Source organism: Pogona vitticeps, chromosome 1, assembly GCF_051106095.1.
Source record: "Pogona vitticeps strain Pit_001003342236 chromosome 1, PviZW2.1, whole genome shotgun sequence".
Taxonomy (NCBI): domain Eukaryota; kingdom Metazoa; phylum Chordata; class Lepidosauria; order Squamata; family Agamidae; genus Pogona; species Pogona vitticeps.
In genome coordinates, this window is record NC_135783.1 from 328993281 (window position 1) to 329016308 (window position 23028).

The window sequence follows — 23028 nt, forward strand, 5'->3', positions numbered from 1 at the left end:
GCCACAAGTTTCAGAATATCTCTAGCCAGTGTGACCAGTGACTAGGAGATTCTTGAAGAGGCAGTCCAAATGAATAATTTCTGGAAGCTTTGAATTTCAGATATCACTTCCCCACCTTCACTTATTATCTGTAAAGGTTACTTTCAAAAAGACAAGAGAGATCCACTGAAGGTCAGAGAGTACCTTGAAATGTTGCATTCCCCATGAGGACTGACTTTTTCATAGCAAATTTCCATCATCACCAGAAATTCAGTTAGTTACTGTAAGTGTGCAATATAAATGCACCCATACATAAAATGAGGCCCTTTTCTGCATGCCTCCATCTTAGAGATAAAACAGTAATCTGTGTTTTCTTGGTGCCTAATTTATCATATTTTCACTACTTAAGAGACCTTTGGTTAGTGTGGGCGGCATATAAATCAAATAAATAAATAAATAAATAATGAAACATGTTTGATTTCCCCAAGCTTATAATGGTTTTTATTCTCAATTTGTTGGGAGGTAGTAGTGGTGGTAGTTTTGCTGTAATGCTATGAAGTTCTTAGTTTAATAGTTATTGTTGTCTCTTGAATTTTTCACTACTTGTTGCATTTGTAAGTAAAATAGTAAAAATACCATACTGCCTTTTAATTATCACCTGAAATAATGCTTTGAACCAATACAGAACTACTTATGTGAATAAAATAAAGGAAATATTGACATAAAAAGTATTCTATCAGTAGGAAAGGTTTGGTAGTTATTTCACAACTGGCATCTTAAAAATAATCCCTTTTTAATGTTTCAATTGAGGATTCTGCTGTCAGATGCAAGTGCCATCTCTTCAGGGCATCCTCATTAAATTCCTACTAAATAGAAGTATGCTGTCCATAGTTCTCCTTATATATAATTGCTGCTCTAAAGCATCCTGTTAGGTGAACCAAAGTTGTTTGCTCATATAGAATCCAGGCTTTTGACAGCCTTGCCAAGCCCACAGCATCTAAAAGCAGAACAAAGAAAGTGGTGTAACCATATTTTGTGAGTCTTTCATAAGCAACTGGTTAGATAAAAGGATTTTATCTAGAACTACCAAGATCTGTGCTAGATAACAAAAGTGGTGTAGTTGCTCTAGCATGCAATCAAAACAATGGTGTCAGCTACTCTCTCCTTTTTTGAATACAGTGAGTCGAGCAGAGATGTCCAGCGCTCCGTCTTGCCCGGTGACCTTTGACTCCTTTCAGCCTGTCACACCCGACACTGTGGCCAGGGCACTTGACCGCTGTCGTGCCACCACCTCCTCCTTGGACCCTTGCCCGGCCTGGCTAATCAAGGCAGCCAGGCCTTCAACAACGGAATGGGCTACTGTAATAATTAATGGGTCTTTCCTTGAGGGCAGATTTCCTTCTGCCCTCAAGGACACACTCATTAGGCCCATTAGAAAGAAACCTAGCTTGGCGGCGGATGAAATTGGCAACTACAGGCCCGTCGCCAATGTTTCCTTCTTAAGCAAGGTAGTCGAGAGGGTGGTGGCCGATCAGCTTCAGGCGCTCCTGGATGAAACAGATGCCCTGGATCCATTCCAGTCGGGCTTCAGGCCGCGCCACGGTACAGAAACGGCATTGGTCGCCCTGTGTGATGACCTATTGAGGGAGGCCGACAGGGGCAAAATGTCTCTGCTGGTCCTCCTCGATATCTCAGCGGCCTTTGATACCATTGACCACGGTATCCTCCTGGGGAGGCTCTCTGAGTTAGGAATAGGAGGCCGGGCTTTGGCCTGGCTCCGTTCCTTCTTGGAGGACCGCCCCCAGAGAGTACAGCTTGGGGAGAGTGTCTCGGCCCCGTGGAGCCTCAATTGTGGGGTTCCACAGGGGTCGATTATCTCCCCAATGCTGTTTAATATCTATATGAGGCCGCTGGGTGGGGTCATCAGGGGGTGTGGAGCACAGTGCCATCAGTATGCGGATGACACGCAGCTCTACATCTCCTTTTCACCTACCGCAGGAGATGCCGTTCTGTCCCTTCAGCGCTGCCTGGAGACCGTACTGGAATGGATGCAGGAGAATGGGCTGAGGCTGAACCCGGACAAGACGGAGGTACTAAGGGTGGGCGCCCCCACAGTAGGGGATTTGGGAAACTCCCTCACTTTTGGGGGGGTGACCCTGCCCGCCAGGGACGGGGTCCGCAGCTTGGGGATCCATCTAGACCCGGCGCTCACTATGGAATCCCAGGTGGCGTCCGTGGTCCGCACCGCCTTTTTCCACCTTAGGCGGATAGCCCAGCTGCGATCCTACCTTGATGTCGGGGCCCTCACCACCTTGGTGCATGCGCTCGTAATCTCAAGATTAGACCACTGTAATGCGCTCTACGTGGGGCTACCTTTGGGACTGCTGCGGAAACTACAGGTGGTGCAGAATGCGGCGGCCAGATTACTCAGTGGAGTGAGAAGATACCAACATATCTCCCCCACTCTGGCTGCTTTGCATTGGCTGCCCATCCGTTTCCGCATCAACTTCAAAGTGTTGATGCTTGTGTATAAAGCCCTAAACGGTTTAGGACCTCGATACTTGGCGGAACGCCTCCTCCCACCAAGATCTACCCGTGTCACTCGTGCGAGCCAGGAGGTGAGACTGAGGAGCCTAACGCCGAAGGAGGCCCGGAAGGAAAAGACTAGAAATCGGGCCTTCTCGGCGGTGGCTCCTCGTCTCTGGAACGACTTACCCCCTGAGATTCGCGCGGCTCCCTCGCTGGGTATTTTTAAAAAACAATTAAAAACTTGGATGTTTAGGCAGGCCTTCCCAACAGATAATTCCTGACGATTTCTCTCTACCCTACAGCTCTCCTATCCTGTTTAATAATTTTTTTTTTTTTTTTTTGTTAAGTAATATGGTTATATGTATTTTTATTGTTTATTCTTATGTTGTTAGCCGCCTAGAGTGGTCCTCACACGACCAGATAGGCGGGATATAAATAAAATAAATAAATAAATAAATAAATCTAGCATAGATCTTGATAGTTTAAGTTAAAATCCTTTTCCCAGTTCCCTTGCTCCATTTCTTTCCATGGTTCCACAAATCCTGCTGGGTTCCAAAGTTTGTAAACAAAGATGAGTTCAAACAGCAGTTGAATAACATCTATTCAGAGGATTAGAAAAGTGTCTGGAGTAACATTTCTGGTGTTTGAGAGGGCAGTAGGGAGAGAGAGCAGAATTCCAGATGCTATTTGCATCTGTCACACAGGATTGAGAGCAATACATACCCTCTTATTAACTTTTTTGAAATGTGCCTTATTTGCTTAGTACTTCTGTAATGTGGATTTCAATTAACTGAAGCAGCGATAGTCTTATGCCAAAACTTTGTCCTTTTTGGTCATCCCTTTCCCTCAGGATTCATGGCAAGCAGAAGGCAATGTGGGGTTGGCCACATGTGCACCAAGTGAGGAAAGATATATGTTGGCTACTTCATCAACTCCAGAGAGACAAAGCACTATGTCACAGAGTATTGAAAAACCTAGCAAGAAAGCTGCTACGAAATCTTCCAACATCTCAGTCTCAAGCTTGAACACCAGTGCATCAAGTCTACAAAGACTACATTCCAAAATTTCCTGCAGCTCTTCTTCAGATAGCTTTACAAGCAAACATCCCCATAAAGCCCAGAATGTTGAATCCAAAACAAGCAGTGGAGATCTGCTTGATAAGCATTCTGAACATTTTACCAGTGGCCGGCAGCCATTCACTCCACGCACTTTAAAATCAGATGCTAAATCCTTCCTTTCACAATACAGATACTATATGCCAGCAAGACGAAAAATACAGGATCTTCCGACACAGCAGGTGGAAGCAGAAACACAGACTGAAATAAGCAGGTAAAAAAAATTAAGTCACACCATGAACTTCTCTCTGATAAAAGTTGCATCTGACTCTTGGTTTATACCTGGTCTAAAATTATATGATATGAAGGATGACTTAAATGTTCTTGTGTGCCAACAACTTATTGTTATATCCAGTATATGTTCACATCTGTTCACATGTTCAGTAAATGTTGATAGTGCTTCCAATTCTTCCTATTTTTCCATGCAAGAATGATCATCAGAATGCTTTCTACAAAGGTTACTGTGAATCAGGTTTCCTCTAACATATAAATGCTAGTCTACCTCTGATATACAACAGAGTAATAGAGAAGCAATTATCCAAGGCGCTGAATATTGAAACATGCACATTAGAATGAGATATTAACATGAGAAAGTATATAATAAAGAGTGTTATATAAGGAATAGGACATTGTTGCCAATGTGATTGATAGGCTGAGAACTGCCATGATAAAAGAGATGTCTTTGTAAAATAAATATGTAGAAACTGCATATAAATATACATTGTAGTGTGTGAAAATATCAGATAACTCAATGACTGCCCACACAATGTAAACAAGATTGTAAAGAAGCAACAGAAGCACTGCAAATACCTTGTATTTGCTTCTTGGTGGTTAAGTGATATACTGTAAGATAGTGTCTTTCTTCAGTTTCTGTTACCCCAAGATCAGCCCCATACTGTTTTCAAAAGTCCTTCAACCCTTTGGAGTAACATGGGAGGTGGATGCTGAACAGGACAGGGAAAATCAGAGAAAGTCATTTTGAACCATTTCTATGGATCCAGCAGAATTCCAGTGAATACATGTCTGAATTCAATCTGTTGTTTTCTTATAACACCTATAATAATCACCATTTTCTCCTCCTCCTCCTCCTTCTCCTTTGCCTTTTTGGTAATGCTGGAACCAATTTTATCAGTTTATTTGACAAAAAAAATGCAAAATCATAGACTGCCTCAGAGATAAAAGGACAAACAAACTCTGTCTGGCAGGTGGGGGGGGGTCATCAGCTTCAGTTTTCTTGTCACGTCAGCTGGTTAGTTGAGAGATACAACCCTCTATTGTGAATCTCAGACGACTCAAGACTTGCATCTTAAGAACTGCTTAGGTTGACATGAACACCTAGTGTCATTTAACTAAAAGCAGCACAGACCACAATTTGACCTGCATCCTATTCTTAGATTTGACATTAGAAGCACAGTTAGCTCCTTGAGGCAGGAATTCTATATATGTGTGTGCATGTGGGGGGGGGGAGTCCTTGTGCAGTGAAATGCCATATGCATTGATAGTATTTGTATTAATAAATGAATCACTAGTTAATTTGCCAAACATTGCTACTATCGATCTGCCATGAATTTCAGTTCTTTCTTCATTTCTGTTTGAATGAACAAAAGACAGATGCCAGCAGTATTGGCAGTGAATGATACTATTTATGTAGGGTGGACATCCTCTGCCCCAACAGACAGATCTGTTTCAAATCTAGTATTGTTGATTCCTGTCATGCTCTCAAAATCATTAGTGTCAGTAGGTTACAGAGTAACTCAATTAAGCTGGAGTGATTTGGAAGGTTGAGGGTACTCTGTAAATTCATTGCATGTAATATTGTGCAAGATAATTATGGGCAGGTACTGCCAGTGTATTTTAAAAGCTGTAAAGCTTATATTAACTGGCTGGATAGCTCCATGAGTCAGAGTACCTGGCTGCTGAGCCAAGGATTGGCATTTGATTCTCTGCTGTGCTACCCAGGAGAAAAAGCAGCCTGTGTAGCCTTGGACAAGCAGCGCAATGCTAGAATTCCACCACAAGGAGAGACAGGTAATCACTTCTGAGTATGTTACATCTAGCAAACCTTAGGTATACCATAAGTCGAAATCAACTTGACAGCACATAAATAGGGTTCATATTAGTACTTGTCCTAACTCGGGGGTCCCCTGCCCTATCTGTGCCATAGCAGCTATGAATATCCCCTGCCTTTCACTATTATGTGACAGTTACCCTCTACCCTCAGATATAAAAAGATTAGCACTCATTTGGATTTCTCATGCAGCAGTGATCACCATGAGTGTATTTTTCCTTCCATCCACAAACTTGAATTGTGAAAAGCATCTGAAAGAATTAACGTTTCCATTAGGCTTTTCTGGAAGTTGTATGGTAACATTTTGTGGTGTGTAGGTGCAGGAAATGTAACAAATTGTTCATTTTGCAAGATCTGTCTAATATATATCTTTTTATATTTTGTAGTTTTCAAGTTGACTTGGTGGGATCTGAAAGAAAGCATACGGCTGACTTTCAGAAGGTCGTAAAAGAGGTAATTCAAATGATGATTAGTGGTATTTATATTGGTTTGTAGACTGATAGTAGAAGTGTGCTGATGATGGATCACCAAAATTTATCTTTGTTATCTGCAACTTCAGCCTGGGATGTTAGGCATTGTTTATTGAAAAGTGTTATGGGTAAGTGTCTGATTTCAGTAGAGTAAGGTATTCAGTAAGTGCAGAGCTGAAGTCCTTATTTGTATGCATTTTTCTTTTTTATTATTATGTTCTCAGATTGAAGGACATCAATATTCTTGTTTTAATTATATTAAACCTTTCATTTATGCCCAGCATTTACACATGTACAAGTACTCCATTGCATGAGCAGTGGGTTTTTGCTGGAGCTTGTGTAAGGAGCTACTCCATGTCTTCTTGTGCAAATATAACCTTGACTGAAAACAATGGTTATGATTTCTACTATACACAAATGTGGGGGCTTTGCAATGGAATGTTAAACTATGTCCAGCAGTGAACAGGATACTCACCTCTATGTTTGAATATTGTAAACAAGCTAGTGTCGTAAACATATTGGATTGTAAACAGTGATCAGATTAGCACAGAGGTAGACCACCTTCTTTCTCTTTATGACTACATGTTGTGATGTTGTGCTCTATTGAGGCTACATGCCAGTGGGTGTTCTTGCAGCCAGAAGTGGAGCTGAGTTAATAGAGGGTGTGGTCAAGACTAGCTTTCTCTTCCCCCCACCCCCAAATTCCATAGGTTCTTCCAGTGCTCAGGAACAGGTTTGGGAGCAATGAAAATGGCATACCTTGATTTCTACAATAGCAAGCTTGGCCAGTTAGTCAGAGCCAGCATAAGAGATAGCTCTCTCTGTCACCTATATCAGAGTACAATTCTAATGTCTCCATGGCAGTCACTTGTTTAAAATTCACTAGCTAGTGAATTTTCCAAGGAGTTAGTGCTTCAACAGAACCCCTTCTCAGGTACACATATCTTTAAAAATACTATTTTCTTATCAGAGCCCTGTTTCTCTCTCAATAGTTTTCCACTTTGATATCCCTTTCTCTTTTTACTGGTAACACAGGTGTTTTCTGTGTATTACAGGTTGAAGGCACTATTTCTGCCCATGCAGATAAGCCTGATGAACTGAAAGCTGTTTCTCAGTTCTTCTCACCAAGGTATAGGAATTTCTGAAGCATTCATATTTTCTTCCTTGCTTGCTTGTGATGCTGGGCTTCTTACCCTCCTAGTCTGTGAAAGCCAGAAGACTGTCTTTTAAAAGTCTAAAGCCAATACATGATATCTTAACAGAAATATTTGTTTTCCTTTTTTTAAAAAAAATAGCAAAATTGCTAGCATGAAAAGCAAAATTGAAAGATGGGAAGAAACCTATTTTGTAGTTAAGTTGAGAATATGATCAATACATCAATTATTAGCAGTAAGCTTGGATCTAGTATTGAATCAGTATTATTGGTGATTTCTGGTTTCCTAGGCACATGGAAAGGAAGTTGTATACCATCCAAATACTTAATGGAAAGGATGCAGCTACTTTTCTGCTGGCAGAAGCATTCCCTGAACTGAGTTCTGCTGAAAATGTTCCTGTCAGGAAAAGAGCAGAGAGGGCAGTCTTTGCCAGTTTGCCACTCATTCTGTACCTTGTTGTTCCAGGCCTCATCTCACTCTTCTTCTGGAGAGCCTCCCAAATCTATCATTTACATTTAAAAGGAGACCTAGGCAGAGGGAAGAGTAAAGCAATGGAGGCCTCCACTGAATCAAAAGTTTCCTGTGGGTAGATGTCCTATCCATGGTAGGACAGTAGTTGTGGTGGATGTGGTGGTGGTACTTGTCGTACTTGCAGATTCTGGTACCCACATGTTTTAGTTAAAGGGAGGAGGATGAATAAGCCCTGGCTCAGAGACAGAAACAGGGAGATGGATTGGTATGCGTTTTCAGAATTAATGCCTTTGAGGTTTGGGAGAAGTAGAAATTGGGCATTGGGGAGGTATGATTTTAATAATATCTACTAAATGACATTAGAAGAGCATTATTGTGATTTGACCAGAGCGTCTCCCATGTGGATTGTTTCATCAAGATCTGTCCGTTATATCACTAGCAAGGTTCAGTGTGAGGCCCTGGCAAGGATATATCTGACTTGCCAGATTAGGCAAAAGCAAAGCAAATTGTGCTGCTTATATACCACCCCATAGCGCTTCAAGCACTCTCTGGGCGGTTTGCAAGTTAATTATGCAGGTTACACATTGCCCCCCCCCGCAAGCCGGTATTCATTTTACTGCCCTAAGAAAGGATAAAAAGGTGAGTCAACCTTGAGCCGGCTACCTGGGATTGAACCCTGGGTTGTGAGGACAGTTTTAGCTGCAGTACAGCAGTTTAACCACTTGTGCCATGAGGCATTCCCCATACTGCATCTTCTTGCATTTATTGAACCACTCTCCTTGCAGTTGTATTCTAATACCAACATGGCCATGGTATTTTAAAACTCAAGGTCACCTATTTAGAGGAAGTTGCAGTTAATTTGGCTTTTCAACAGCAATTTACCTCACATAACTGAGGTCTAAGTCCTATCCCTTCCCACCAGCCACAAGGGCAAGACATACACACAGGAGGAGTTTCTGTCATCAGTTCTTGCTCTGTCTGCATAAAGGACAAAAATGCAGCATAAAATAGATTTAGTAGGTGCTCTGTTCTGCAACATAAGAGCTGTATGATAGGCAGGCTGTAAAATCAGTGAATCAAAGACCTACTTGTGCAGCATTTCCTATTAGAAATCTAAAGAGACAGTAAATTTAGGGCCTTATAAAAGTCAATGCACTTTTGTAAGCTGAAGGACAACGTTTGAACCATCTGTAAGACCATCTATTAAAGAAGTTGTCCAGAGTTATCTACCTCTTAACCACTGCTTATTGTGGGCCTGGTGTATGAGATTTCTATGACCTTTAAAGAACTCATCTAGCCAATCATGTTTATTGTGTTCTGCATAAAGTTTCATGAATTCTAGTGAATTTTTCTGTCTTCACAAAGACTCATGGGGAACATAGTTCTTTGGGGCGGGGGGGAGGCAGGCTAGAGATCTTTAGCACTAAAGTCTCATTACCCTTGGCAAATTACAATTCCCAACATTATTTGGGGGATTGATAAGAGTTAGATGATACAATGTTACTCATATTGGTCTCTGTGTCTGGAGTCCATGTGTGCATAGGTCAATGCCTTTTGGCCTTGACCTTAAATGTTCCGCACCCTACTGTCTCTTTATGTCTATGCATTCAGCTCAACATCCAAAAAAGGGGGCCTGTGCACCTTCCCTACTCTTTACATGGAGACAGACAGGACTATAGCCTTGTATGTAACTGCTGTGAGTTTGAAGTATAGAACAGCAGGCAGCATCTGATTCTGCTATTTCTCTCTCCTACAACCCTTTACACCTATAATGGTTTAGGATGACTTCTCCATCTTCTGTACAGTCCCCAGCTGTGAGAAGATTCCAGGCTGAGTGAGTAGCATTTTTACTGCAATGTTAACAAACATTCAGAAACTACAGAAGAGGGAGAGGGAGAGTGTCCGTCTTTGTCAGCATATAATATAATATAATATAATATAATATAATATAATATAATATAATATAATATAATATAATATAATATAATATAATATAATATAAAATAATATAAAATAATATAAAATAATATAATATAATATAAAAGGAATAGCATAGCAGTATTGGGCATTGGAGGGGAGCATCTTCTGCCTGGTGGTGAGGATGAAGCATGCCCATTCGTTTACCACAGATGGATAAATGCCATCTTGAGATCACATGTTCCCTCTCTGATCTTTTGAAATGAGCCAAGAAAGTAGTGTCAAGAAGGCTATTATTACATAAGCTTTGCCACTGAGTTGTGATAAAAAAATGTAAAAGCTGTGGTGGGTCAGACTAAAGGCTGGTATGGTCAAGCTTTCATCTCTCATAATGGCCAGCCAGATGTCTATGGGAAGCTCACTATCCTGACATGAGTGCAGTAGTGCCTTCTCCACTATGTTCCCAGAAAACTGATATTGAGAGGTACACTGGCTCTGATACTGCAGGTAATATGTAGTTATCATAAATGTTAGACACTGATAGCCTCATCCTCTGAATACGGTGATTATTTGCTTTCTTTTTATCCCCTTCAGACTGGTTCAGTTGATGGGAAATGTACTCCCAACCAAAGTCACCTGTGCTGTGGGAAACATTCTGATATTCTTAAAATATTATGTAGGAACACAACTCATTCTTCCTGTATTAAAATCACTAATGGAATATCTGCACAGAATGTCAAGTAGCTGGATGGTTTCAACTCTAAGTGATTAATGCTGGGTGCGAAGGTGTTGTGATGCTCAGCATCCATCTCTCAAACCAATTCTTTCCTTTTATTGAAAGAAATTTAGCAACACTTTCACAGATTTGCATGCTGGTGGCTGATTACTCTGCTTAAATGTTTGTGTATGTACTGCATATATTTGCATCTGCTTGTTACTATTTAGACATCTGAGCAATTAAATTATTTTTGAGTCTTTTGAAATATTTTGTCATGTTTAATTAAATACATTTTAAATTAAGAGGGTAAAGCAATGAAACAATGTCTAGCCTGGTAACAGTAAAATAATAAGAAAATATCATTTAAACATTTATTATACCATTCCAGATATTCTGGATATCATTCTGTATTCCACAGAAGGATGCTACACATTCTTATCAATATGAATAATAACTGCATGGCGCAAAGTCAATTCTGACATGGCAACAATTTAAAGGGTTTTGTTGGTAATGAGTTCTCAGAAGTGGTTTACCATTCCCTTCTGGGGTGCTGCAGTGGAAAGGACTGAGTAAATCTGCATGCATATTGCATAGTCTAAATGGCAACACAGTGTAGAATTGCTGGATAGCTCAATGGTTTAAGTATCTGGTTGTGGAGCCAGAGATTGGGAGTTTGGTTCCTGTGACGGACAGGTCAGGAACCACTCCTGTCCATCAAAATGAAACCCTGATTCAGGAGCCAATGGCTGTGCAGAAGGGGTGGGACTGGGGATGTATGAGAGAGTGGATGACAGTTGAAGAGCAGTTGGAGTCTGAATTGGTTGGAGAGGATTTCAGTTGGGGTCTGTGTTGGAGTTTCAGTTAGAGAGGATGATGAGTTAGGGACTGGTGTTAGAGAAAAGCAGTTTAGGCAGTTAGGACCAGCCTTGTGTTAGAGAAGAGTAATAGAGAGATAGGGAATAAGAAAAGAAATGAATAAATACTTGAAGTAACATGATTCTATCTAAGCAAATATAAATGTTATAAAAGCACAGTTGATTCCATGAATAAAATAAGACCATCCATGATTTACTTTACATGATTTACTTGCGAACACTTTAATAAACATTGTTTAATTGAATAACACTGATTGAAGAATTCTATTTGATATAGTGAGGAATATCTCCTCTGGTGGCAGCAGAAAAGGATTGAAAAATAAATGTCACACCCGAAAGTGAACCTGGGTTGTGTGGAGAAACAAACGGGGGAATGGGTGCATGACATAAAGTGGTGAGCAGCAGTTGGGATTCGAATGAAAGCCAGTGAGCCACAATAAAGTGAAATTTATTCGGTTGGCCACGAATGAAAAAGAAATTCTCTGAGTCTAAGAGACCTGGTTATCAATAGCCCAAGTGAAGGAATAGGGGACCCTAAAGCTTAAGGTGAATAGCTTGATAGGGACTCCTGAAAGTGTGGAAAGACAAAAGCAGGAAAAGGACTCTGAGGAGATTTCTATACTGTGGTTAAAAGTTTACCTCAAGCTGAGAGTGTGAGGACCAAGAGGGCTAGCTTTAGATTCCCAAAGCTCTGAGAAAAGGAGCACTGAGGGGACCTAGAAGTGGAAGCCAAGGTCTAAAAGGAACAGCTGAGGTGAAAATTACTCAGGTTTACAAAAGAAAAATATTGCTTGGAAAATCTGGGTGTCTGTAGACCAAGAGATACAAGGAACAATGAGGCTGAAGCTCAAAGATACAACATAGCGATCTTAAGCTGCCAAAAGAAAGCTACATAGTTTAAATCTCTAACACAGGAAAAAAGAGGTCATTTTAAATTGAGGTTTGTATATTGGAATTGGTGAGAAAACAGCTTACCAATTTAATAAAAATAGAAACTGTTAGGTATGCCTTCCATGGAACTTGCTGAGAGTCAGATTTTACCTCAGGAAGGGGAAATTTCAGACGAAGAGGGCCAGGAATATGAGGACCCAAGGGAACAGGAGGGTGCCTCATGGAGAGAAAACTCCCTAGAGTTTCTAAAAAAGAAAATAGAGAAAAAATATGAATTCTGGTTAAAACAATTAGAAAGAGAGATGGCCATGGAACAAGAAAGAATAAGAGAAAGGGCTGAACAAGAAAAGAGACAGCTGGAACTGGAAATGAAGGAAAAAGAGAGGCAACACAGATTAAAAATGAAACAATTAGAATTACAAATCCAGAACTATAATAATAATAAATCCAATCCTGAGGGAAATATATCAAAACCAGCTGAAAATATAAAAGAAATAAGAAACTCAAATTATTCTGAGAAAAAAAATTGGACTGAAGGTTTGGGATGAGAGAAAGACAGAATCCAGAGAGTGCCTCAAAGATCAACTGACAGTTGGAAGCCATTTTAGAGAGAGACCCCCAGAGCAGTACCAACAGAAGGGTAAAAGCTTTGAAGGAAATGGAGACAGAACCCCATATAATGAACAAAGAATTAAAAAACTTATTTTGGTGTTGGGAAAGCAGATCATTATATTTCAAATTGTGAATTCATTAAAAACAAAGAAATGGGACAACAGAAAATAGGGGAAGTTGTACCTAAAAAGATGTGCTGTATACAAAGGCAGGATGAAAATTCTAAAGTAAGCCAAGATGGTGGTGACTTAACTGACAAAACTGTAACACAGGAACAATTGCCTCCTCTAGCAGAAATTGTCCCCTGTTATTACATTAAAACTTACAGAGAATTGATGGAATCAGCTGAAGAAAATATTTATATTAACAACATCAAGTATGTAGCTTTGAGAAACTCTTGTTCTCAGATAACTACAGTATATGCCATGCAGATATTATTCCAAAGGAAGATATTATTCCAAAGGACAAAATTACAGTAAAAGGAATTGGAACAGAATTAATTAAGCTACCAGTAGCTAAAGTACATATAAATTATCAAGGGTGGACTGGTAAATTTAAAGTAGCTGCTTCACATGAGATCCATAGGCCTTGTTTAATTGGTTTAGATTTGATAATTTATATAAAGACTGTTATGATTAACACACACTCACAGACAGAAAAGATAGAAAATCTTTATGATAATAGTGAGGTTCCTGAAAAAGTTATAAGTGTCAGCCAATCACCTGAACTTGTAGGAGGCATAGATAGAATAAAGTCTCAGAAAATGAGTTTTAAACCAGAACAAGAAAATGATTTTACTTTGCTACAATCTTGTAAGGCAGTTAAAAAAGAACCAGTAATTTCAGAATCCCCTAAAAGATTCTTTATAGATAGAAATATCCACAAACCAATGGATATCCCTTTTGAGTGCAGAGAGATGTCTGGAGTTGCAAAAGAAGTTTGGAATAGGATGAGACATGTTAAAAGGGGTTTCATATATATAAGCTCGCAAGATAGTCAGAACACACCCCCTACAGTAACTAGAGAACATGGGGGAGAAAAAAATTGCTGGAAAGTCAGAGAAATAAATGGGTAGAAGAAAGCTGCAAAGGTATGAGAGAGCCCAATTAAAGGAGTTTTAACCAGGAGATAAAGGAGAATAATAACTTAGAGGGTTGGTTAAACTTAGCGGGAATGTGGCAAGTGCATGATCTGCAACTCTTCCATTTTAGGAAAGGTATGTCCAGCCTTGCAATAAGTCTCCCAAAGTGACTAGACCACTTATTTGCAGTTATGTGTTAATTATTTATGGCAACCACTCTCAAACTTTTTGGGCCGTGGCCATAAGCACAATATGGAAGAAATGTAGGATGAATCTGGATTTTATAAGTCTCATAATGAACCTTATCAGGTGGTCTGTGAATAATTATTTCCAGTCTGTGTCCCCCTTCAAATGTACCAGGGCTCCCCAGGGGACATATGGCCCCTGGTGAGAATGGCTAATTTATGACATAATGGGGAAAAGGAGGGGCGCAAACTCTGCAAAGCTTTCTTACTTGTTCTCTTGTTTTCATTTTTTGGCCAAAAAGTAACCAGGCAGTGACTATTGCTATCTCCTCCTTAGTCAGAAAAAACACTTCTGTGCATCTGCAGATGCAGTGGCATTCTTGCAGGTAGCAACCCATCTGAACAGGAGAAAATGTGAGGAGGAGACAAGGAACATGTATTTGTTCCTGGTCCAGAGCATTATGGTCAATGCAAGACTGATCATAGAAGTAAATCTCATCTGTTTAAGAAAAATGTTTCACTGTTAACTGCAGACATGGGCTTTGTTGGGATGGAAGGCTGAAAATGACTTGCCTGATTATAGGGTGACACACGCACAGGTATCATCCAACAACAAAGTTACCCATTTGTTTCCCAATACAGTAGCTGTTCCAGTCATGTGTATCTATCACAGAGATTATTCAACTATATCACATATAACAAACCAACTTGCAGTTTAATCCCACATGTCTCTTTTGATATACAGTGGATATAAAAAGCTTACACACCCCTGTTAAAATGTCAAGGATCTGTGATGTAAAAAGATGAAACAAAGATAAATTATTTCAAACCTTTTCCCACCTTTCCTATGAACTGTACAACTCAGTTGAACAACAAACAGATCTTTTAGGTGGAGGGAAGTAAAAAATAAACTGAAATATGGTTGCATCTGTGTGACCCTCTTATAATTGGTGATGTAGCTGTGTTCAGCAGTAAACAATCACATTCAAACTCATGTTAAGTAGAAGTCAGTACACCCCTGCCATCATTTAAAGTGCCTCTGAGGAATCCCAAATAAAGATCAGCTGTGCTAGTAGGTCTTTCCTGAGATTTTCTTAGTCACATCCTACAGCAAAAGCCATGGTCCACAAGAGAGCTTCCAAAGCATCAGAGGGATATTATTGTTAAAAGGTATCAGTCAGGAGAAGGGTACAAAAAAATTTCCAAGGCATTAGATATACCATGGAACACAGTGAAGACAGTCATCATCAAGTGGAGAAAAGATGGCACAACAGTGACATTACCAAGAACTGGACTTCCCTGCAAAATTGATGAAAAAACTAGAAGAAAATTGGTCAGGGAGGCTTCCAAGAGGCCTACAGCAACATTAAAGGAGCTGCAGGAGTACAGTGGTGCCTCGACTTACGAACTTAATCCGTCCCAGAAGATGTTCAAGTTCATAAGTTAAATTAGCATTTCCTATAGGAATGCACTGAAAACCGATTAATCCATTCCGGCTGTTTTTTGTTTGTATGTCGAGGTGCCGTTCGTAAGTTGAAGCATTTGTTCCCATAGGAATGAATGCAAAACTAGTTAATCCGTCCTCTACCACTAGGGGAGATTTTTTTTAACCTAAGGAAAGGAGGGAAGGAACAAACACTTTTTAAACAAAAGACCTTTAAAACCAAGCAGCTTTAAACGAAACCAAGTACCTTTTAAACCAATTTTTACATTTTAAAATTACAGTACCAGGTAGTACCAGGCAGTCCAAAGTCCATTTCCCACTTTCCTGTGATTTTTTTGTTCGCAAGTCGAAATGTTTGCATGTAGGGGTGTTCGTAAGTCGAGTCACCACTGTATTTGGCAAGTACTAGCTGTGTGGTACATGTGACAACAGTCTCCCATATTCTTCATATGTCTGGGATATGGGGTAGAGTGGCAAGACGGAAACCTTTTCTTATGAAGAAAAACATCCAAGTCTGGCTAAATTTTGCAACAACACATCTGAAATATCCCAAAAGTATGTGGGGAAAAGTGCCATGGTCTGATGAAACCAAGGTTGAACTTTTCAGCCCTAATTCCAAAAGATATGTTTGGCGCAAAAACAACACTGCACATCACCAAAAGAACACCTGTGGGGATTTTGTAGTTTAGAACTCCATTTTGTGGTTGTTTAGGGATACACCAGTGATGTTTAACATAATCATTATTTTAGTATAATCATGCATTCTCCTGTGATTCTCCTTATAATCATCCCATTGTTATGTGATTCTCGTTTTGCGCAGGCGTGGAATGCCTTAAGACTGATAACCACACGACGCCTCTATGGCCAAATTCTTATGCTAATTTTGCTTGTTTTGCGTGCTTAATAAAAACGTCTGGGGTGAAGAAGGTAGCCATCTTCTTCTTCTTCTCTACCGGTACCTGAATACTAACAAGATAAAGTCTGCAGTGTCTTTTTTATCAGAGAGTTCTCTCATCAACTGTTGCCGGGCAGGCCTGGTAATAATTCTCTGGCTACTTTCCCACAAACACCATAACCCAGAGTGAAGCATGGTGGTGGCAGCATCATTCTTTGCAGCTGTTTTTCTTCAGCTGGGACAGGGACCTTAGTCAAGGTAGAGGGAATTATGAACAGTTCCAAATACCAGTCAATATTGGCACAAAGCCCTCAGGCATCTGCTAGAAAGCTGAACATGAGGAGCTGAACATGTCTTTCAGCATGACAATGACCCAAAGCATACATCAAAATCAACAAAGGAATGGCTTCACCAGAAGATGAACAACGTTTTCGAATGGCCCAGCCAGAGCCCAGACCTGAATCCAATTGAATATCTGTGGGGTGATCTGAAGAGGGCTGTGCACAGGAGACACACTTGCAATCTGACAGATTTTGAGTGTTTTTGCAAAGAGTGGGCAATATTGCCAAGTCAAGCTGTGCCATACTGATAGACTCAAACCCCAAAAGGCTGAGTGCTGTAATAAAATCAAAAGGTGCTTCAACAAAGTATTAGTTTAAGGGTGTGCACACAAGTGCAACCATATTATTTCAGTTTTTCATTTTTACTTCCCTCCACCTAAAAGATTTCAGTTTGTTGTTCAACTGAGTTGTACAGTTCATAGGTCTCATTAAAGGTGGAAAAAGTTCTGAAATGATTTATCTTTGTCTCGTTTTTTTACATCACAGACCCTTGACATTTTAACAGGGGTTAGGAAGCTTTTTATATCCACTGTACATCAAAAGAGGCATGTGGGATTAAACTGCAAATTGGTTTGTTATATGTGATGTAGTTGAATAATCTCTGTGATGGATACATATGACTGGAACAGCTACTGTATTGGGAAACAAATGGGTAACTTTGTTGTTGGATGATACCTGTGCCTGTGTCACCCTGGAAGAGGCATTCTGTCATGTGAAGAGAATGCCTTTCTTAAGATGATCTTGCCATCTACAGTTGAATTAATTGTTTTTAAAAAATCCTGTCATTGTTTTAGCTAATCAAAAAATTTTAAGTGTATTAACTTAATGAATTAATCAGCTAGACTAGAAGTAGACAGCAATGAGAGATCTAGGCTATACATTCATATCTAAAAGATTTGGAGGTGTGCACCCACTCCCATTAACTTCCGAAGGTCAAAAGTTGTTTCTTGTTTGTTTTGGGGGCACAAATGGATTTGCTGAATACCCCCAAAGAGTAAACATATTGAATGTGGGGAGGTTGGAGTATTCTGGGGTACTGAGCTTTACATATCAGTATATGTGGCCTGTGGGTCCCTCTTCTGGGTTATGTATTACAAGCTGGTTAGGGAAAAAGGAAGAAGGAAGAAGCCTGAAGTATTAATGAGGGAACTCCAGTTAAGCAAACCAAACCAAAGCAAAAGCAAAGTGTACTACTTATATACTGCCAGTATATAAAGCACTCTCTAGGTCAGAGGTCCACAAACCCTGGTCCATGACCCGGCACAGTCTATCCAGGACCGGGCTGTGGACAAAGATCTCCTACCCCCTGCAAGCACCCCCCATGAGCACCGCCATGTGCATGTGCACGAGTACATTCCATGCACTGTGCACATGCATGCAAGCAGGGCCTCCCATGAGCACCATCGCACACACGTGAGCATGTTCCGCTCCCTGTGAACATGCTGTGCACATGCATGTGAGCGCCCCTAAGTGTGAGTTGCGCATGCACACATGCGAGTTCTACCCCCCCCTGCAGGCATGCCACACCCACCTCAACCAGTCCACGATTGGGAAAAGGTTGGGGACCACTGCTCTAGGTGGTTTACAATTTAATTATGCAGGCTCTACATTCCCCCCGCAAGCAAGCTTGGTCAGTTGACCAACCTCAGTAGGATGGAAAGCTGAATGATCCTCGAGCCAGCTACCTGGGATTCAACCCAGATGATGAGCAGAGTTCTGGTTGAAGTATAGCAGTTTAGCCACTGTGCCACAAACTTCTTACCAGATTGGAATTGGCTATTCAGAGTGATAGCCAGTGTTATGCTGGAAGAATAGAATTCATAAAGATGATATCCCCTTTCCTCTACTTCATCTGATTGCTTCTTTGTGTTCCTGAAAAATGCTGACTAAGAGCTAGATGAACATCTTGAATGGTGTGGTCAGCGCTCTCGTGTCCTGAATGGAGAGAAGAATCCCTGGAAAAAAGGTAGAGGCCACTGGTTTGGACAGAATGCCAGCTCATGGAAAATGCCTCCTCCCAATGTGGAGGGATTCCACCTTCTTGGCTTCCTTGTACCACAGTCCATTGGATTTGAGGAGGTTCATCCAGGCCTTGAGGCTGCTGGGTGAAAAGTTGAGGGAGTAAGCTTCCATGAACACCCTTCTGCCAGTGTGACATTTAATAGTACCCTTAGTATTCTCAGTACATCAATACAGCTGGGTTTTTTTAACTAATTGGTGTCCTTTGCTTCTCCTGATTAACCACCTTCTGATTTTCACCCTTAATTTATTAGTTACCAACCTATATATTACAAAACTGTAATTAATAGCTTTGTTTGGAGACTGAACATAGATTGTTTGTTCTTTATGCAGAGAAGAAGAACTTTTGTATTTAAGTTTCATCCAGGATATAACAGATGAAATTCTCAGACTCGGGTTGTTTTCTAACAGGTTTGAGTTTCTTTGCCTTGTTAATTATGAAAGTGATTTTATTATTATGAAAAAAAGTGCTATCTATGCTTTAGCTTAAATGAATTACACAAAATGAATGCCTCTAGATGCCACTGAAAAAAAATGCCACTGTTAAAAAGAATTTTTGGAGGGAGAAGGAAAAGAGCAGACTAAAATCTGTGTTGGATTATAGTGAGGAAAAATAATCTGCAGGTAAACTGCAGATCTTCCAAGATACACATGTCCCTATTAGGCACAGTTTACAATTTGGACTGTTTTCTTTTGCTCACTCGTTTTTGTTTAATTGTAGTCAGTTTGAGGCCCATTTTGTGCAAGGAAAGGAGGGTACTGTATAATCGTAATATAGACCTATTACTATTGCTTTCATTTTTAATGCTTAATTTTTAATCAGAATTTTAAAAATACTGGCAATAAATAATCTTTTGTTTTTCAGAAAAAATGCATGCAATCTTTTATGTTTAGACAAGTTTGGCATTTTTAGAATTCTGATGTTTGAAGAATGGCTATTCTGAGTAACAATTCAAAAATATTTTCATTTTTTAAAGCGCTTTGGAAAGGTTGTTTGAGCGTCACATAGAACAAAATAGGAACCATCTGGATGAGGTATGTCCTTTATATGAAAGACTGTGTCGTAAGTCTTAGGAATAAGAACACGAATTCCAAGAGAGTTTCTGAAGTGTTCCTTTAAGAAAACATTAACTGATAGAAATACAAGTGTTGGTGAATCTGTTTTTCTAAATAACAGATCTATTAGGAGAAGCCAGTTGACTAAAAGGAGCTCTACTGACATGACAGAACGTTTTCCCTCTCTTGTGTCCCCTGAAAATCTGCTCTGGAAAGCTCCGCAACTCTCTGGAGCAGATGTTTAGGATGTATAGGGGGAAAACAGAGATCTCCCTTCTCACCATTTCACTGAAGTATCAGGTCTAGGGGGAATATGTCTTCTGGAATTTTAGGACTTCCAGTTCCATGATTTGCCCAGAGCCCCTCAGGCAGAAGTAAGAAACTGAAAGCCCCCAATCCTCTCTACATGCCATTTCTACCTTTCTGCACTGTGGAAGTTCCAAGGAACACTTGTAAGCTGCAGAAGTCTCTAGGAGAGGACGTTCCATTGGAGGCTGTCTCTGTACAGTCTAATGCATGTCTGGACTTGCTTGGGAGATTTTTTGGACTGAAAGTCTCTCCTTGAATCAGATCTGTCAGTAGATTGCACTCATTGGCCACATTTACACATTACGCTATGCTCTCATGCAGGCTTTTTGCTTCTGCTTTGCTTTTTACTTCATATAAACAGATAAAATAAATAAAGAGGAGTAATTTATAGATTCATCTAAAAGTGGGATGATAGTTTGTTGCACTCAAACCCTCAAGGGCAGGTCTGGGCAAAATGCGGCCCGAGGGCCACATATGGCCCGCGAGCCACTCCTGTCTGGCCAGCGGACAGTTTTGAACATCAAACCTTTTATAGCTTTTTGTCTAAAGTTGATTGCTTGTTTATCTTTAACATACCACAAAAAACTCTTTAGTATTTGTGAAGATTAACAAGTTTAAAGTAAAAACAATCATAACATCACTGTTTCATTTTATTTTTAAGTAAAGTTGGTTTGGCCCTCGAACACAGTTCAGATTTTTCATGTGGCCCCCTTGTAGAAATTAATTGCCCACCCCTGCTCCAGGGTTTGTAAGTTGTTGTTTTTTTAAATCCTGTTTTCAAATTTGTATTTTCCTGACTTATGGGGACACAATAAATATAATCCTAGGTTTAATGTGATGATAAACAGTCCCTGCTTGATTTCTCTTATGTACCCATCTACAGAGGGAAGGACATCAACTAAATGCATGAACGGGCTCCTCCTTCTCATTGTAGTTCAATAAACTAGAGTTCCTGAATTACTGTTGTTTGAAAGCCGTCATTCTCCCTCAACACATGCACACTTGTTTTGTGTATATACACAGTATAATCTCATATTGTGAATTCTTAGTAAGTTGCAGTCCTCAGATCAAAATACAGAGCAAGCAGTTTCTTGATGATACTGCTCTTTACTTGGTTGACATTGGGGGCAAGGAGGAAACAACCCATTGATTAATTAGCTTTCAAAAAAATTTCAGAGAATTGAAAAATAAGAACAATTATTTATTTTTTAAGCATCTGCGTTATTATTTTCTAAAATTATGTTTATCAAATGTGGTAGTCTTTCTTCCTTTACATTTTAGACTAAAATGCACCACCTGCTGGAAATTCTGAAAGTGGACCTGGGATGCAAGAAAGAGGAAAAATCTACAGGAGGGTTGTACAAGTATGCTTTACCAACGGATGAAAGAGCTGAGCACATCCAACTTGCCAGTGAAGTTCAAAGAGAAGGCAAGCTGACGAAAAGCAAGGGCTTTTTAAAAGCAAGAGATTTAATAGCAAACCAGCCTCCTGCATTAAACAATGAATGCCAAAAGCCAGAGAGCCCAAATGAAATTGTCAGAGATGTCAGTGACCCAGCCTGTGTTGAGCCAAACCCGTCCGATCTTCCAGTGACTGATGAAAACCTGGATACCTCGTGCACGTTGCCACCAACATGCAGTTCATCTGCATGTGATGCTGACTTTGAAACAAGTGAATCACTGAAGGGAGTGGATGAGCTCAAAGAAAGCTTTGCAGAATTACTTCCCCTCTCCACTTACAGTGCCCCATAATAAACAGTGAACTACAAAGCACCAAGAGAGGCAGAACACCTGGTTAATAGTGCAAAGATCCGAGCTTTGCAAATTAAATAAAATGCTAGCAAATCATCCTTACAATTTTTTTTCTTATCTGGATGCACTCGCAACCTTTTACAAAAGGGATCAAGGTATTATGAATCAGACTGTAACAAACAAAGTGCTAATACACTGTAGTGGGCAGTACTTGTAGTACAGGTAATGTAACCCCAAGGCATTAACTGTTGAAAACACTGCCTAGAGCTTCATGTGTGGACATATATGTATGTATGTATAATAGACAAGTGTAGTTATTTATAAGATATATTTATAATAAATGCACATAACATTTACAGTAGTAAAATGGAGTCTTTGAATTAATATGCACTTACATTTTAGTCCCTTAGGAATAATGCATACACTCTGATCCAGCAATTTCTTATAATTGTATGGACTCCAGTTCATAAGAGAGCTTTTTAAAGCTTGGCTGTCGTGTCCCATAATGGAGAAGGTTCCAGTTCTGTTGTGCAAGACCCAGACAGCTGAATGGTCTTAAAGAGCTTTAGAGGAATGTTGTTGGTGTTGTGGGCCATCAAGTTGGTGCTGACTTATATAGAGACTCTAATAGGGCTTTCAAGGTAAGTGAGGTATTTAAGGAGTGGCTTTACCAATTCCACACACCCCAGTGAGCTTCTATGGCTGAGCAGAGATTTAGACCCTGAGCCCTAGTCCTTGACTTGTGAGAATGTCTTCTTAGTAGGGAAAAAGATTATTTTTCATCTACTGGACAGATGACCACAGCTGTGTTAATGGAAGAATTCTATTGCACTCTGTTTACATAGGGAGCATGGTGTCTCCTTCACAATTACTAATAATAATCTCAGCTAAGTAACCAAAAATAACAATATCAGCCATTCACAAGCTGCTCAACAAGTCTTTCAAAGCCTTTGCCCATTGCTTTTTCATCATGTAAAGCTATCTTAAGTCCTGAAGATATGTGGCACTGTAAATAATACCAGGTTACTATGTCTAGGATGACAGATGTTTGGTTTAATTTTGGGTGTTTGTATGCCACTCATCATGCCAAAAGATTCTGAGCGGTGTTCCCACCCCACTGTACAAAATATTGAGCACCTCTTGAAGG

At 40.0% G+C, this 23028-nt stretch overlaps 1 protein-coding gene across 5 annotated transcripts in view; it reads left to right on the forward strand.

Annotated features, from left to right (window-relative positions):
* Positions 1–22248, forward strand: part of SPATA7 (spermatogenesis associated 7) — a 78766-nt gene extending 56518 nt beyond the window's left edge. For 4 of the 5 annotated variants that reach the window (XM_020811426.3, XM_072986528.2, XM_072986529.2 and 1 more), the window contains 7 exons: positions 3359–3837; positions 6078–6144; positions 7217–7290; positions 9567–9620; positions 19098–19175; positions 19742–19799; positions 21411–22248. In XM_020811426.3, the coding sequence (XP_020667085.3) occupies positions 3359–3837; positions 6078–6144; positions 7217–7290; positions 9567–9620; positions 19098–19175; positions 19742–19799; positions 21411–21881 (1281 nt within the window). In that variant the 3' untranslated portion in view covers positions 21882–22248. The remainder of the gene's footprint in view (positions 1–3358; positions 3838–6077; positions 6145–7216; positions 7291–9566; positions 9621–19097; positions 19176–19741; positions 19800–21410) is intronic. The other variant, XM_072986527.2, reaches the window with a different exon arrangement.
* Positions 22249–23028: the final 780 nt, after the last annotated feature.